The sequence below is a fragment of the Mastacembelus armatus genome, chromosome 17 (genome assembly GCF_900324485.2).
Source record: "Mastacembelus armatus chromosome 17, fMasArm1.2, whole genome shotgun sequence".
NCBI classification, from domain to species: Eukaryota; Metazoa; Chordata; class Actinopteri; order Synbranchiformes; family Mastacembelidae; genus Mastacembelus; species Mastacembelus armatus.
In genome coordinates this window covers 14,413,248-14,427,377 of record NC_046649.1, presented here as the reverse complement: position 1 = coordinate 14,427,377, position 14,130 = coordinate 14,413,248, and the positions used below count along the sequence as shown (strand labels likewise).

The window sequence follows — 14,130 nt, the reverse complement described above, 5'->3', positions numbered from 1 at the left end:
GATACATGTGTAAACAGCAAGCAACAGCTAACTTGACATCTCGTTGTGTTTAGGCCTATTGTACAGTATTTGAAGGCCCCCCAAGTCTCAAATCCATTTTTATTTTTGCTGTATTGACTTTTTCCTCCTCTAGCCAAAGACATAATGAAGGCTTCCTGCAGTTGCTATGACCTGCTTCTGAACAGTATATGCAGACAAAAGGCAGCTAAGGAAAAAAGCTATTGTTTATCAGCGATTTTTTTTCTTTTAGAGCATGTATTCCCTACATAGAAAATTGTCATAACAGAGGTACAAATACACGTGATGCCCAGGGCCTTAACCTTGAGCTGAAATGTTTTGTAACAGACTGTAAAACCAGCCATCTATCTGCAGTTATGTTTGTCTTCATATTGCTGTGGTCATTAGTTTCAGAAATGGACCATGGAGTTGTTGTTTGTTCATTAGAGGAGGTTTGTTCATTTCTGGTTAACATGCTGCCATGTTCCAGAGACAGCTGTCACCCAGGCATTAGCAGTCTGAAAGCATCACCAGAGTGTGTCTGCTTTGGATCTAAACTTTTATTTCCCAGGTCAGGAGTGTGACATTCAATGAAGCCAAGTGCGTCTCAAGTGTACACAGCTCAATAATTAATAACCGCTCTCCCAGGTGAGCTCAAATTGGGACACGTTAATGTTGCAGAGCCCCGCCACGGGGCTGCAGCGACCCCAAAGCCATCTCCAACAGAACGCCTCACCTTTTGTGGCTGTGCTTTTTTCCTCTCTCTCTCCTTGTGGCCCCACGGTGCATGCATTAGAAGAAAAGTTATTTTGAGCTGTAAGAAATTCAAATGAAGCCCCCACATGCTAACTTTTCCAGAGCATCCAGACCTTTGAGATTAGACAGCCATCCTTAAAGCACAAGGGTCTGGGATAACAAACGGGATGTTTGAAGTGCTCCTTGGAGAATGCAGAGAGAGACACACACACACACATGCAACACACACCCACTTAAAACACACCATTGCATCCCCCTAAGCTTCTCGACATGGACTATGGCTTAATTAAAGCACAAATGTATGGTATATGTTTTAAGTGCCAGTGAGTTGTGTGTTTATATGATGGTGAATGTAGTCTGAGTCTTCATGAATAAGTAGCGCAACACCATGAATATTTATATTGTCAATATAATTAGCGATGTAGACTAATGGAGGCCATGTTTTGCACTTGAAGCCATGCCAATTTTTTGTGGTTGTTTATTTTCTGGCTTGTTGTCCCCACAGTAGTGCTAAATAAAGAGCATCATTATTCCCAAAACATTATGCATTCACCAGCTCTAGTGCCATGACCACTCTAGTTTCACTGTTAACATCTGAATTGTTCTCAGTGTTTATTTTTAATTATATATCTCATAATAGTGTTTTTTTCTATTGTTGATAGTGCATTCATTTGTTTGTAATTAAATCATTTTCCTTGCCATTTGACATAGCCTGCCTTCAATTTTTATTCAGGCAGATGCAATTATGATGTTGCCTTTGTATCTTTAATGAAAGAAAAAAGGCCCCAGTCTAATGTAGTGCTAGTCAGTGATAAGGAGCACAGAGTAGAGGCATCTTACAGTGACACATTTATTAAAATATGGCAGTAACAACTCTACAATTTGTGCTAACATTTATACATTTCTTCTCTGTCCCTGTGTGTCCCTGTCTTCGAGCAGTGTTTGTCCAGGCCAATAAGCTCCAGCAGCACATCTTCTCTGCCCACGGCCAGGAGGATAAGATCTACGACTGCTCGCAGTGCCCCCAGAAGTTCTTCTTCCAGACAGAGTTGCAGGTGAGCCTCGGGGTGGTGGAGCAGAAGGGCCACCAGCAAGAAACTGTGGCAGCTAATCACACATGACAGCTTAACAAACACTAAACACCACTCACCACACTCTAGCTATCCCCTCCATCCCAGCTGGGGTGAGAGACTCAGAAGGAATTATTTCAGTCCGTTTCCAAAACTCATTTGTGATGTGCAGATATGATTTGATTTGCTTATTAGACCAGCAGAGCACTAAAATATCTGGAATTAGAGGATTAGTGGAATGTTCGTTTTTGAAGAGGTAATTACATATGGTGCGGAGGCAAAAACACAGTCGAGTCAATACGCCTGCATCTCCTTCCTAATCACAGAGGAGACCTCATGGCTAAATATGAGCTTTGTCCTCTGGGAGACCATATCTGCCCTTCAACAAAGTTAGTAGTTGGACTTATGAACTCGCAATGTTAGAGAGATAATCCATTTTCTAGCAATCTTTTTCTCTGGTCCTTGGAGAACCTGAAAAAATGAAACAGACCTTATTATATTATTTCACTGTGGTGGTGTGTTCAAGCAGCTCTTTTTTGTTAGGGGGATTCTCGGCCGTACACATAGCACACTTCTCATATCCAGATCTTTTTTCTATTACCTTTTGAAACTAAATCATTAAAATATGAGCAGTCTATAACCAACATGTTCAATCCAATCATTGAAATTATTCCTAATTTGTCTTAAAGCACAGAGAGGATCCAGTAGCTCCTAAGCACATCCTCTAAGTAGGCCTATCTGAAAACTTAGATTAGGCTCGCTATGTATTAGCAGGTAGCCAGAGGAAGTATCCAGGGCATGGCTGCCCATTGATCGGCAATGATTTTCATATTGAGATTCAGGTTGTAAACACAGAGGCGTGTGTCTGCCAGGAGGAAGGTGAATGTGATCATTATCTGCTGGTCATTGGAGCACCGCAACCATGAATAAAACAAGTCCTGATCCACCAATATGCAAGTCAACCACAGAGAAGGTTATTTAACAAGCCTCATGCTCCTCCAAACTGCAGATGTGGAGACTTTTCATTCATGCCAAGGCCTCCTGTTTATCACATTTTCATCACTCATTGGTATGTGCGTTCTCTATATAGCAAGGGTTGTTGCAGGTACCTGTAAACAACCTCAAATAACCTGGGGACGTTTTCCTACTTTTTTTGTTTCACATTTTTTGGAACGAAGTGATCTCCACCTCCTGGAGGTGTTGTTTCATGCATGATTATATTGTTTTACACTCTCTGTTAAGAGACAAGAGTAGAACATGAAAGACCTATGGCACTTCGGTGTGAAACAGGGGGTTATGAAAGGAGAACAGGAATGAGCTTGGGGGATTAGACAATCATTATGCTACTAAAGGCAGTCCCATGGGAGATCATGCTCACATGCTCTCAAACACATATGTAGATATATATATATGACATATATATATATATATATATATATAGATAGATAGATAGATAGATTCAAGTACACATGCTATGCCTCTGCAATGCATGAGTTTTGTATTCATTTATTTATTACCGCGACTATCTCAAGACTTTATTAAGGCTTATTTTCACAGATCTGTCTTTACTTTAGGGTGTCATTCACAAACTTAGTCATGCTTTTTTCACAAGCTGTTGTTAAAGCCTTCAACAAATATTACATGTCGGAGTCTTGCTTTTAGTTGGTGTTTGTTTGCGGATGCCATTTCCCATGCATCATACTTCAAAATGTCTCACTGACACGGGGCAGTCGTTTGTCAGTCTGTCTGAAGTGGAGCTGTCTTCCAGCAGAGAGAAGTGGAAGCTCTCTTTTTTTGCCAAGTCTTGAGTTTGGAGTTTCTCCCTGTTTCTCCCTGACACTCTGGCCCACTCGCCGACTGCCTGGGCTCCTCATCTCTCACAGTAGTCGGAGGGGTCAAAGGGCCAGTGCAAGCTGGGAGAAGGAGCGGCGAGAGGGAGAGCTGCCACGGCAGGTAAAGGGAAGCAGGAACGATATTTTATTAATTTGCTGCTGAGATCCTGAAACAGACCAAAGGCTGTGACAGGTATCCAGTGCACCGCTCCACATCCTCCCCCACTGCCTCCCCCCATGAACTCTACCCTGCGAGGGGCTAGCCAATTTTCGCCAGCCTGTCGAGATGGATGATGGGAGAGCATCCGTCTAATCAGCCCTCCTAGGACCCCCCGCCCAGCCGACCCCCTCAGACCAGCCAGATTGACTGACTCCTGGGCCTGTGTGCCCCAGAATCCAGATTCCAAAGGAGAATAATCTCTCTTGCTCTTCATCTCTCTCCCTCCATTTCTCTTTTTCCTCTTTCTTTCACAGACACAAAAAATAAGAACTCAGATGCACAGACCACCATTCCACTCAAAATCCTCCAGAGGACTCGCCTCTACCATCACACACACTCACATGGCCTCTGCCCTGTGCATCCCTCTCCCTCATCCTATTAAAATATGGAGCAAAGTCTAGATATTTCATGAGGTGCTGATGGGGAGGGCAAGCAAGCTGGCTGTGCTGCGCTCTGTCTGACCCTCAACAACTGCCCACCCCTTTGAGCAGCTAGGAGATGCACCTTCAGTGCTGTATATACTCTCACCCAAATAAAACCACTGTCCTCTCATTTTAAATGCAGCTGTCCCCTTATGAGAAAAAAGCCTCCCTGGGTTCGTGCACAGGCAACACTGCAGTGTGAAACGTGATAATAAACGTCCTTTTCCCTTTGCACTGGCTTCAGATACTGTAGCTTTTCACATTGCAGAACGAACTGAGCCACTGACAATGCTGCTAGGCTGGATTAATTAGCCAGATTCATTAACTGATGGATGTGCAGTATTAGCCACAGCTTAAATCTGACATTTCTCTGAGTGCAGTTCATTTGTGAGGAAACACAAGAAGTTCAGCTCCTCCAGCGATGCGGTGTAGTGGAGGGCTGCAATCGGAGGCTTCTCTCCCAATGATCCAAATTCCTCCAAAGACAAGACAATGAGATTGAAGTTACACAACAGTGAAGATGACATTTTCTGTGTGAGATTCCCTTGTTCCTTTTAAGCTGGGCTGTCTTTTATTCTCTCCATCCTCCAATTTCATTATCATTCTCTGGAAGTGACACGAGATTGTAAGTCATGTGTTAAGTTGTGCCACGATTGACAGTGGAATGGAAGAACTGCAGTACTGTATGACTTCTCCGTCTCCTCAGACGCCCGCAGGACACGTACCTTAATTGGAGTGTCTTTTAAAAGGATTCCTTCAAAGACAATCCAAAGCTCCCTGGCCTTAATGAGTGCTGAAAGTGACAAGAGCACATCTGCATCATGTTCTACTTCCCCACACAAATGAGATTCTCCTCTCCCCGTGTGATAGCCATTATTGCCAAGCTGTGACCAATTCTACTGTTTTAATTAAGCATATTTATAGGCTTCACGGTCACCAGGTCAGTGTAAACAGCTATGCATGTCATAACGTCCATCTAAGACAGAAAATAGGGAGAGAAAGGGGGAGATGGACAGTCAGAGGCAGTAGGAAATGCAGAGAGCACAAGAGAAAATAAGCTCATTAAGTGTGTTAAATGTAAAACACATTAAATCAGTGTAATGCATTTTTATGTTGTAATTATAATACGCAGAATTATTAAACTGGTTCTATGAATGATGTCTCTTAAAAATAATATTTTAGGCCTTTATTCTAATCCTTCTTTTTCATGACATATTTGGAATGGCATTCTTAAGTTTGAAGCAGACGTAATTCTCCAGAAGTTTTTTTCTTTTCTTTTTTTTTAATGAATTTTAATATATGCCCCCAAAAACACCTTAACTGCCCCGCGTCCCAAACATGTCGCATGAAAACAAAGCTTCATGTGTCTGTCCCTAAGCGGTTCTCAAAAACCCCATTTTCACTGACTATCTTGATCTGCCAACTATGACAGCTCTTCATGCTTTTGAAAGTTGTATATATATTTTTTTCCTTTTATATGACAACTTGTTTTCTTCTTCATCACCCCAGGTGCTCAGAATTCTGTCACTGTTTCAAAAAGTTGCACTACAAAATAAAAGAACAATGAATTAGGGAAAAAAACAGCTGCTTGTAAGGCACCATCATTAATATTTAAGCTTATTTATAATTATGTACAACACTGTACGCACACTGCTGCTGCACTGTAAATGGGGACATAAACACCCTTAGTGATGTATCACAATAGTGGTGTTCTAGTTCTGTAGGTGTATCAGAATTAGACAGCATGACAGACCTAATGATCCTGGGAGGATATTCTTTGTGTGTGTGTGTGTGTGTGTGTGTGTGTGTGTGTACATCTGTGTGCATGCTGTATGTGTTTGTCTTTGTCTCCGTCTCTCCTAGGGTCTGATATGTGCATGCAAACACATTGTCTGGAGGGAGACATGACAAAAACTCCCAGAAGCCTTTGAGCTGTTCTTTTTCTTTTTCCTCTGTTGCACCACTGGGGAAAGTTAAATCCAAACAAAGAGGAGACACTTGGTGTACTGTGCTAGAATCCATCACCGGATCTTTCCTTCAAACATGTCTCCTTTACTTTTCTTAGTTGACTTTTTGAACAACTTTGATAAATACAATTTTAAGCGCTTCTCAGGAAATTCACTACAGGTTTAATTTACTGTCTGTAGCGATTTGATTTTCAAGTGTCTCTTATGCTGTTGATGTTAACAAAATGCAGTGAGGCCAAAATAAACAACATTAAAACAATTATTCCCTCTCGAATTTCATATTCGCACATCGCAACGGCAAAGTAATTTAACTCTTCAGTTTTGATAAAAGCATGCTGAATGACACCAATTGTTAGTCAATTAGAAGCTAATCTTCTGATTTGTTCCTCCAGTTTGATGGGAAAACATGAGAGTGCAGATCAGCTCCTGCCTTCTCACAGAAACATGGATATGGAGGAGAAAATTTAGTCCTCAAAATCTCCGCATTTCTGAAGTGGCATATCCAGCAGCACAGGAGAAGGAGGGGGGTTGGGGGGAGGGAGAGTGCTCTGTAGCATCCCTAGTCAAAGTCTGTCCCTGACTGAAGTGGTTAAATGTGAGAGTAATTGTGTTTTGTTTCTGGGACTGACATGTGGAACCCCATGGACCCCATCTCCCTCCTAGTGACAGGCAGAGATCCTCCCCCCTCGCTCTGTCTAATTAGAGGATGTAGCCCAGGGCTCATGTCCCAGGAAGACCCATCCCCCTCCCAAGATGGCTCCCCTAAGAAAGCCCTTAATTGGGTTCTTTAGTCATAGTCTTCATTTTGGTTGGAAAGGCATCTGTGTGTTGCTATCACCTCAGAATACAGTTTGTATCACTCTCTTGTGTTTTTTTCTTCCCCTCTTTTTTCTCCCTCTCACTGGCCCTCTGTCTATTGCTTTCCCTCTCTCCCTCTCCCCATCTCCCACTCGCTCCTCACTTAATGAGGCCCCATAATAACACAGCAGTTGTGCAGTTGTTTTGCTACCTCAGTCAAACAGCGGGATCACTGCATAGTGTGTTTCTAGTACCATTCACTTGTCTACTTAGACAGGGTAATGAGTATCATTTGGAGCTACAAAGCACCAGCCCACAAAAAGGGTGGTCCGTCATCTCCGGTTACACCTCAGAAGTATTTGGTTGGAATAGTTAGACATCTGATCAAAGCATTTCAAACATCTTGGCTTTATTAAACTTTTTTTTTTACAAGCATTCAGTGAGAATAAGACTGGACATGAAATGACACACATGGAAAACACTGAAATCCATTGCTGTTGTCGTCTTCATCGTAGCCTTGTGCTGTTACAGTGTGACCATGACTCGCCGAGCATCTCACTTCAAACAAGACAGTCTGTTACCAAGGAGACCAGGCTGGTTGTGGCACAACAGTGTTTGGGGTCAGCCCTCCCCATGGCCTGATAAGTGATGACTGTGGAGAATGCCGACTGCTGTATTATTTATTTATTTGATTGTGTTCTTCATTGGCTAAACTAGCCAGCAGTAAGCCTGGCCTGAGGTCAAAGCATAGAAGGATTACTCCCTCAGTGGACTGGTCAACAGTAGGGAATGCACAAAGAGAGAAGTGAGTCAATACTGGACCAAGTTCAACACACCATTAAAGATCAAGGCAGAATGCAGCACTCTTGTCTTTCTCCACAGCCATTTTAAAATGGCACAGAATTGTCACAAAACAGCCCAAAACACAGCGGAGTCATTACTGATTGAAGCCCATTGTTCATCTTTCAGTCATTACATGAACATAAATGAGCTTAAATATGCAAGTGATTTGCTTTCTTAAAGTCGCCCTGCAGTTTAGAGCCTCAAAGAAAGACCACAGGTTCTTTGTTTTAGTATCATTTGGTGGCGTTCTCTTATGCGTTAATTAAATTCCTGAGTGATGACTATGGGTATGCACAGGTCTCAGTGGTTTTGTGCACACTCCCCATGCTCCAGATGCAGCGATGCAGTCTGTATTTCAGCCACACAGGGTAAGAGAGAAACTCGGCACAGACTGATAAGACCGGAGCTTAGAGGAGGTGAATGTTTCTAGTTTTGATTATTCTTGCATATTTAGATTAAAGATAATCAAATAATACACTAACGGGGCTTGTATATAATATAATATATATATACATAATATATTAACTATATTGCAAAGCATTTTTATTATGCACTCTGTAAGTGTCTAACTTTTTATAATGCACCCTTCCTAAGATTATAGATCTGTTACATTTTAAATGCTTTTTTTTCTTTTTTTACATTAGAATTATTTAGAACTTGAGGGCTACGTAATGCAGCAGATTCTGGTCAGTTCACTGGCCAGTAATTGTACGCTTGAGTAAAAGGCACCGCTTGATAAACCTGGATTTAATGTTACATGCTGGATAACACAAGCAGGCAGTGTATGCTCTACAGGTATTAACATCATGCTAATCAAATACTGTTAGAGCTGCGATTAAGCTTTACATCTGATTACCGTCTGATGTTGGACAATGTGAAGATTGTCTTTAATACAGCGAGATCAGATGAAAGAGGGAGTGTGTCTGCTTGTCCACTAGCCCTCCTATGCAGAGCTGACGAAAGAGATGCACCTCTGTTGCTTCAGTGTAGACCGGGTGCTATCGATGGAGACCAGAGCAATGGGGAACGACATAAAGAATGATTAGTTAATAAATCAACTCCCCAGCCTGCTTACATTCTCTACTCTTCCTCAATTGTTCCCCATCTTTTTTTATCACACCCTCTTCCTCTCAGCGACGGCATTAAATTCCTAAGACATGTTGCACCTGTTTGCATGGGTACACAAAAACCCCTGCCGGGTGTTCTCCCTCCTCTTCTAGTATCCCTGAGGGCGTTGCAGTAGGGTGATGTAATCAGATGAAAGTGGTGGTTTAACTGTGGCACAGAGCCGGAGAGAGAATAGGAGAGGAGGAAGAGACTTGCTCCGAGCCAATGCAGCCAGTCTTCATAAAGGAGAAGTGGGTGCGCATTATTGATCAGAGCAAAATTTAATTTAGTGGAGAATTGACTGCTATGGTTTACCTGAACACTGCTGGTAACTGGGCCCTGCAGCAGGCCTGTGTGACCAGCAGGTGGTTGAAAGGATCGAGGAGGAGATTAAGGGTTGGATAGAAGGAAAGGAAATGGATGATAAAGGGAATGGCAGAGTTTCTGGGGGAATAGGATGGCATTGAAATAGGGAGTTAGGATGAGAGCTAAAAGGCTTAATGGAGGGCATCTAATCCTAAATTGCAGTGATTGTGGTGTGACACCATTAGTGACATCCATCTGCTGGACATTTTGGGCATTTATCTGTGTAAGGTGTGAATTGTGTGTCTCACATCTAATTTGACATTTGGGGTTGTGTACTGTAGGTATTTAACTTAACCCAGCACTGGTGCAGAGGTACTTGAAGAACTTGACAAGGATGAAGATTGGAAAGTGAATTTCCACCCTCCCTCTCTCACTTCCACCCTCTGTACTCATACACAGAACAGTTTATAGCTACTCTGCGGAGTTCAGTATCCACAGAGATAAAGGTATCAGTTTCATTTTCTTTCAACATTTTTTCCCCCTCTTTTCCCCTATTTCCCTTTAGTCTGCATGGCTGCCACAGCCACTGAAGTCGTTTAACACCGTCCTTGAGAAAGCCCTCAGTGAGAAAACTCCTGGCATGTTTAAGGAAAAGGTAGACTGCAGTGTGTGTCAGACAGAGCTGGGACATGCAGAGGGGGGAGCCATTCCCCAGAGGGGTTATTTTCCCCTCTAATAGCTGTTACGAGCCCTACATTATATCCAAGGAGCTACGTTCCTTTGGGGTCCACAGACACACAGACACATACACACCTAGATGCATCGGCACACTCACACAAAGGCATGCACACTCAGTTGAGCACAAATTTCTTTCTCTGTTTCTCTCACTTCCACATACACATAGACACACACAAACGGGCACACAGACTCAGTCCTAGCCGCTTTGCTCTCCCCGTGTCAATATCCTGCCATTTGAAGTCACGTACTGCAGGGGCTTCTGGGAGTCACAGAGGAGCCAGGCTGACGGGTAATGGGCCGCATTCATTAATAAGGTTGCCGTGCTCCTGTCCCTCCTCAGCAACGCCAAGGATGTCTTCACCAGGGGGGTAGGGGTTTGGTGGAGTATGAGGAGGTGAGGTGGAGAGGGAGAGAGAAAGGGAGAGAGCAAGAGCGAGAGAGAGAGAGAGAGAGAGAGAGAGCAAGCATCCCGTGGGGAGTCTCCTCCCAGACTCACTTAAAGGAGCTTTATTTCAGCAAGAGAGGAGAGAGGGAAGCAGAGGAGCTGTCCGGGGCCGCCTCTTTAAAAAAGAGAGAGCAGGGCCCAGGCGAGCCACGCTAACCCTTACAGGGGTCATACTCCTGCTCCCCGTCAAACAGCTTATTACCCCACCTGTCGGGAAGTAATCGCCCTAGCTGAAAGGAAAACTGTCGAGGTGTTTAAACGCTTTATATGGAGGCAGCTGAAAGGGTAAAGAGGGAAGAAATGAATGTAAGGGGGGCTAGCAGTCGTTTCCAAGCACTGCCCGAGGGATTTAGTACCAACCGGACTGAAGGGGACTGCTTTGGTAAACCTTCTCATTGAGGTTACAGGAATCATTTTCAATTATCTCTTTCTCACAGTTATATTCTTAAACTAATTAAGCAGTAAAAAAAGTTCTTTTATACTTACAGTTAGATACGTCACTTAATTCTGCATCAAGAACAAAATGCATATATGCACCTAGGTGTGTGTGTGTGAGTGTGTGAGTGTGTGAGGGTGTGTGTGTGTGTGTGTGTGTGTGTCTGTGTCTGTGTCTGTGTCTGTGTCTGTGTCTGTGTCTGTGTCTGTGCATGCATGCATGCTGATGACTATGTGACAGGTGTGTCTACTCCATGCCAGTTTAGAGAGTCCAAGGCCGTGTTTTAAACAGAGCGCAGCAAGTGGGGCATGTAGTTTGCATTAAAGGGATTAGCAGTCACTTCAAAAGATGACCTGGATTCAGCCCACCAGGGACACCAGTTACACACCCCCTGGTCCACACTCCCTTTAAAGAACCTGGCACAGCTGCCCCACTACAACCACTCTCAAAAGTCTGTGTGTGTGCCTGAATAAATTTGGGAGATACAGCAAAACAGAGTGATACTGTCAGCTTGTTATCCTGTCATAGTGAATTGTGCATCATTACATATTTACAGACATGTGGAGGGATCAAATTATCAACAGCTTCACCTGCACCTGAAGTAGTTTGCACCTTATATTTGTAACACATCCAATACATATAGGCTGTGGATAAACAATAATCCAAGGAAGATATTCCATCAGGTCTGCCTTGTTATGGATTCTATTCCATGGCCTTTGATCGGGAGGCAGGGTTTCTGAGGAAATAGATGTTATCTGTTAGTGATCTTGTGCTTTTGTGTTAGACCAGGACTTAACTATGCTTAATCCCAAAGCCAACTACTATTGATCCTCAGACAGATTTGACTTCTGTGCAAGTTAATTGGATCTGGATAATGAAAGTCTAATACTGATGATCTTCAAATGTCAGAAGGCAGTGCTAATCAGTCAAAAACATTTGACATTATTTTGTCATCATCCTTGTCTTGATAGTGTCTTGATGGTGTATTGTTTTGTTTTATAATATTCTTTAAAAATCTGTAAAAAGATTTCAAATTAATTTCATGATGCAAGAATATTTCTGGCCTTGCCATAAGTAACGACTAATCCCTGTTTAATGAAAAGAAAGAGAACTGAATGATGTGCGTGTTGTGCAGTATGTGATCATAATGTTTCCCCTGTTTCTTTTTGTGTCCTTGCAGAACCACACGTTGACTCAGCACAGCAGCTAACATGGAAAGGATCCGCTCCGTGGCCAAGAACGAGGCTCACATGATGCCGAGAGTAGTGTCTGACCACAGATTACTGTCAGTGTTGTTTCCCACTGACTGTCTTGCACTTAACTTTCAGTTCTGTTACACCACAAGGAACCACAGCAAGAAAAAGAAAAGTAAAGAAAATAAAACAAGCGGAAAAAGACCTTAAAAGAACCATCTATGTTCTTTACTGACCATTATTTCAAAAATAAAGAAAAAGCCAACTTGTTTGTACATAGAATTCTTCATGTGTTGCTTAACTACAGCTATATTGCAATCTTATACAGTATTTGCCAATGTACAGTTCAAAATATTTGTCCAAAAAAGACAAGCAGAAAAAAAGATAAGTGATATTGTCAATCAGACCAGATGAGACTCAACCAGTTGTGTAAAGGAGAAACAGGGTGCCACTGAGAGTGTAGGAAGCCGAGGGACCGGGGAGTGTTGTCAGGAGGACTCTTTTCATCAGCGCCACTCCTTCTGGGCAGTATGTCACTCTAAATCCTGACATGGTCAATCATTATGGGGTAGAAAAGCTTGATTCACCAGCATAGGCTGAGATCTTGTCTGTGTGTCCATTGTAACATGGCTGCCAGAGGACCAGCTGAGAGTGCGACGAATCTGCACTGCTGCGCTGGAGTTCAGATGAAAAAAAAGAAAAAAGAAAAAAGAATAAACAATACAGAGAACAGAAAAACAGGACAGGATGCTGATATATGCAAACGCAGTGACACAGATTTGGAAAAGGCTAGTTCCTCTGGTTGGCTCGTGAACAGAGGCGTGAAGCTCCCATGTGGCTCTCAGAGCATGGGGAAATCTCCAGCCCACTGACTCAACCTGTACATTTCTGTTGTTAATGTTTACTGCTCGTTGAAGCCTGGAGATTACTGGAATTTTTTTTTTTTTTTTTTTATGTTATCTCTACATATTTTTTTCCGCAATGAGGGAGTAAATCCATTTGGATTTGGGGTCATGAAGACTGAACACAATTTCAGTCTGTCTCGGGGATATATTGTAGTTACAAAACTTCATCCCTGGCTCTCCTGGAGAGTGCCCAAGTACTCCTCTTTTTTCTTTGCAGTGTCCTATTGCTCTCTGCTCAAGCTGGAAGCCACTGTGGCATCATACAAAACTTTAAACCATTCTGTCATGTAAATGTTTTGCATTCATTGAACCTGAGATGCACTTTTGTATGAAACTTTAATGTTTTGACATTTTGATTGAGAATTGTTCGTACACAGTTTACAGGAAATCACCAACTCCTGCAGCAGAAGTACAGTTATCTCCAATGTTATTAAAATGTATTGTACAAATAAGGAGTTCTGTATTTGGCAGACCTCGTTTTTGTGTTGCACATGTGATGGAAATATTAAAAACTGTATGAGGAAATGGTTTCAGTGTCCTTTCATTGTATCATATGTGTCCAAAAGGCATGTGCGTGTTTGTGGTTTGTGTGTGTGTGTGTGCGTGTGTGTGTGTGTATACAATTAACCCATCAGACAAGACCTATGACAGTATAAACATCATCATCAAAAGTGTACTCTGTTTTTTTTTCATTGTTTCAAATTGCGTCCTATTTTTTCCCACTCCCTTGTGGCTCTTGCTAACGAACATCTGAGCATCTTAAGGGAGGTCTGGGTTATTAATGACTCCATTACCCATCACCCTGTGCGGTCCCATTCTACACACCCTTGCGCTAGGTCTATTTAGGGAGCCTCCAGCACTCCGGGGGATGGAGGAAAAGATTCTTCTGCCTTTGCCGAATGGGACAAAACCCATGCAACAACATCTGTCTGTCTCAGCAAATGATTCATCAATAGTGACACATGAACAGTATAACATTTGCTGAAGCTTTTGCTTTTGTTTTGAAAAGGCTGAGCACTGTAGCTCATTGCACAGTAACTAGGTTATACTGTGAGTAACAAATGACTTTAAACTTCATTTGAAATGCACAGCAGG

At 42.6% G+C, this 14,130-nt stretch overlaps 1 protein-coding gene across 4 annotated transcripts in view; it reads left to right on the top strand.

Moving 5' to 3' along the window:
* Positions 1-13,553, top strand: part of znf521 (zinc finger protein 521) — an 88,387-nt gene extending 74,834 nt beyond the window's left edge. For all 4 annotated transcript variants that reach the window (XM_026313124.1, XM_026313123.1, XM_026313122.1 and 1 more), the window contains exons 7-8: positions 1,693-1,808; positions 12,118-13,553. In XM_026313124.1, coding sequence (XP_026168909.1) covers positions 1,693-1,808; positions 12,118-12,147 — 146 coding nt within the window. In that variant the 3' untranslated portion in view covers positions 12,148-13,553. The remainder of the gene's footprint in view (positions 1-1,692; positions 1,809-12,117) is intronic.
* The last annotated feature ends 577 nt before the right edge of the window (positions 13,554-14,130 follow it).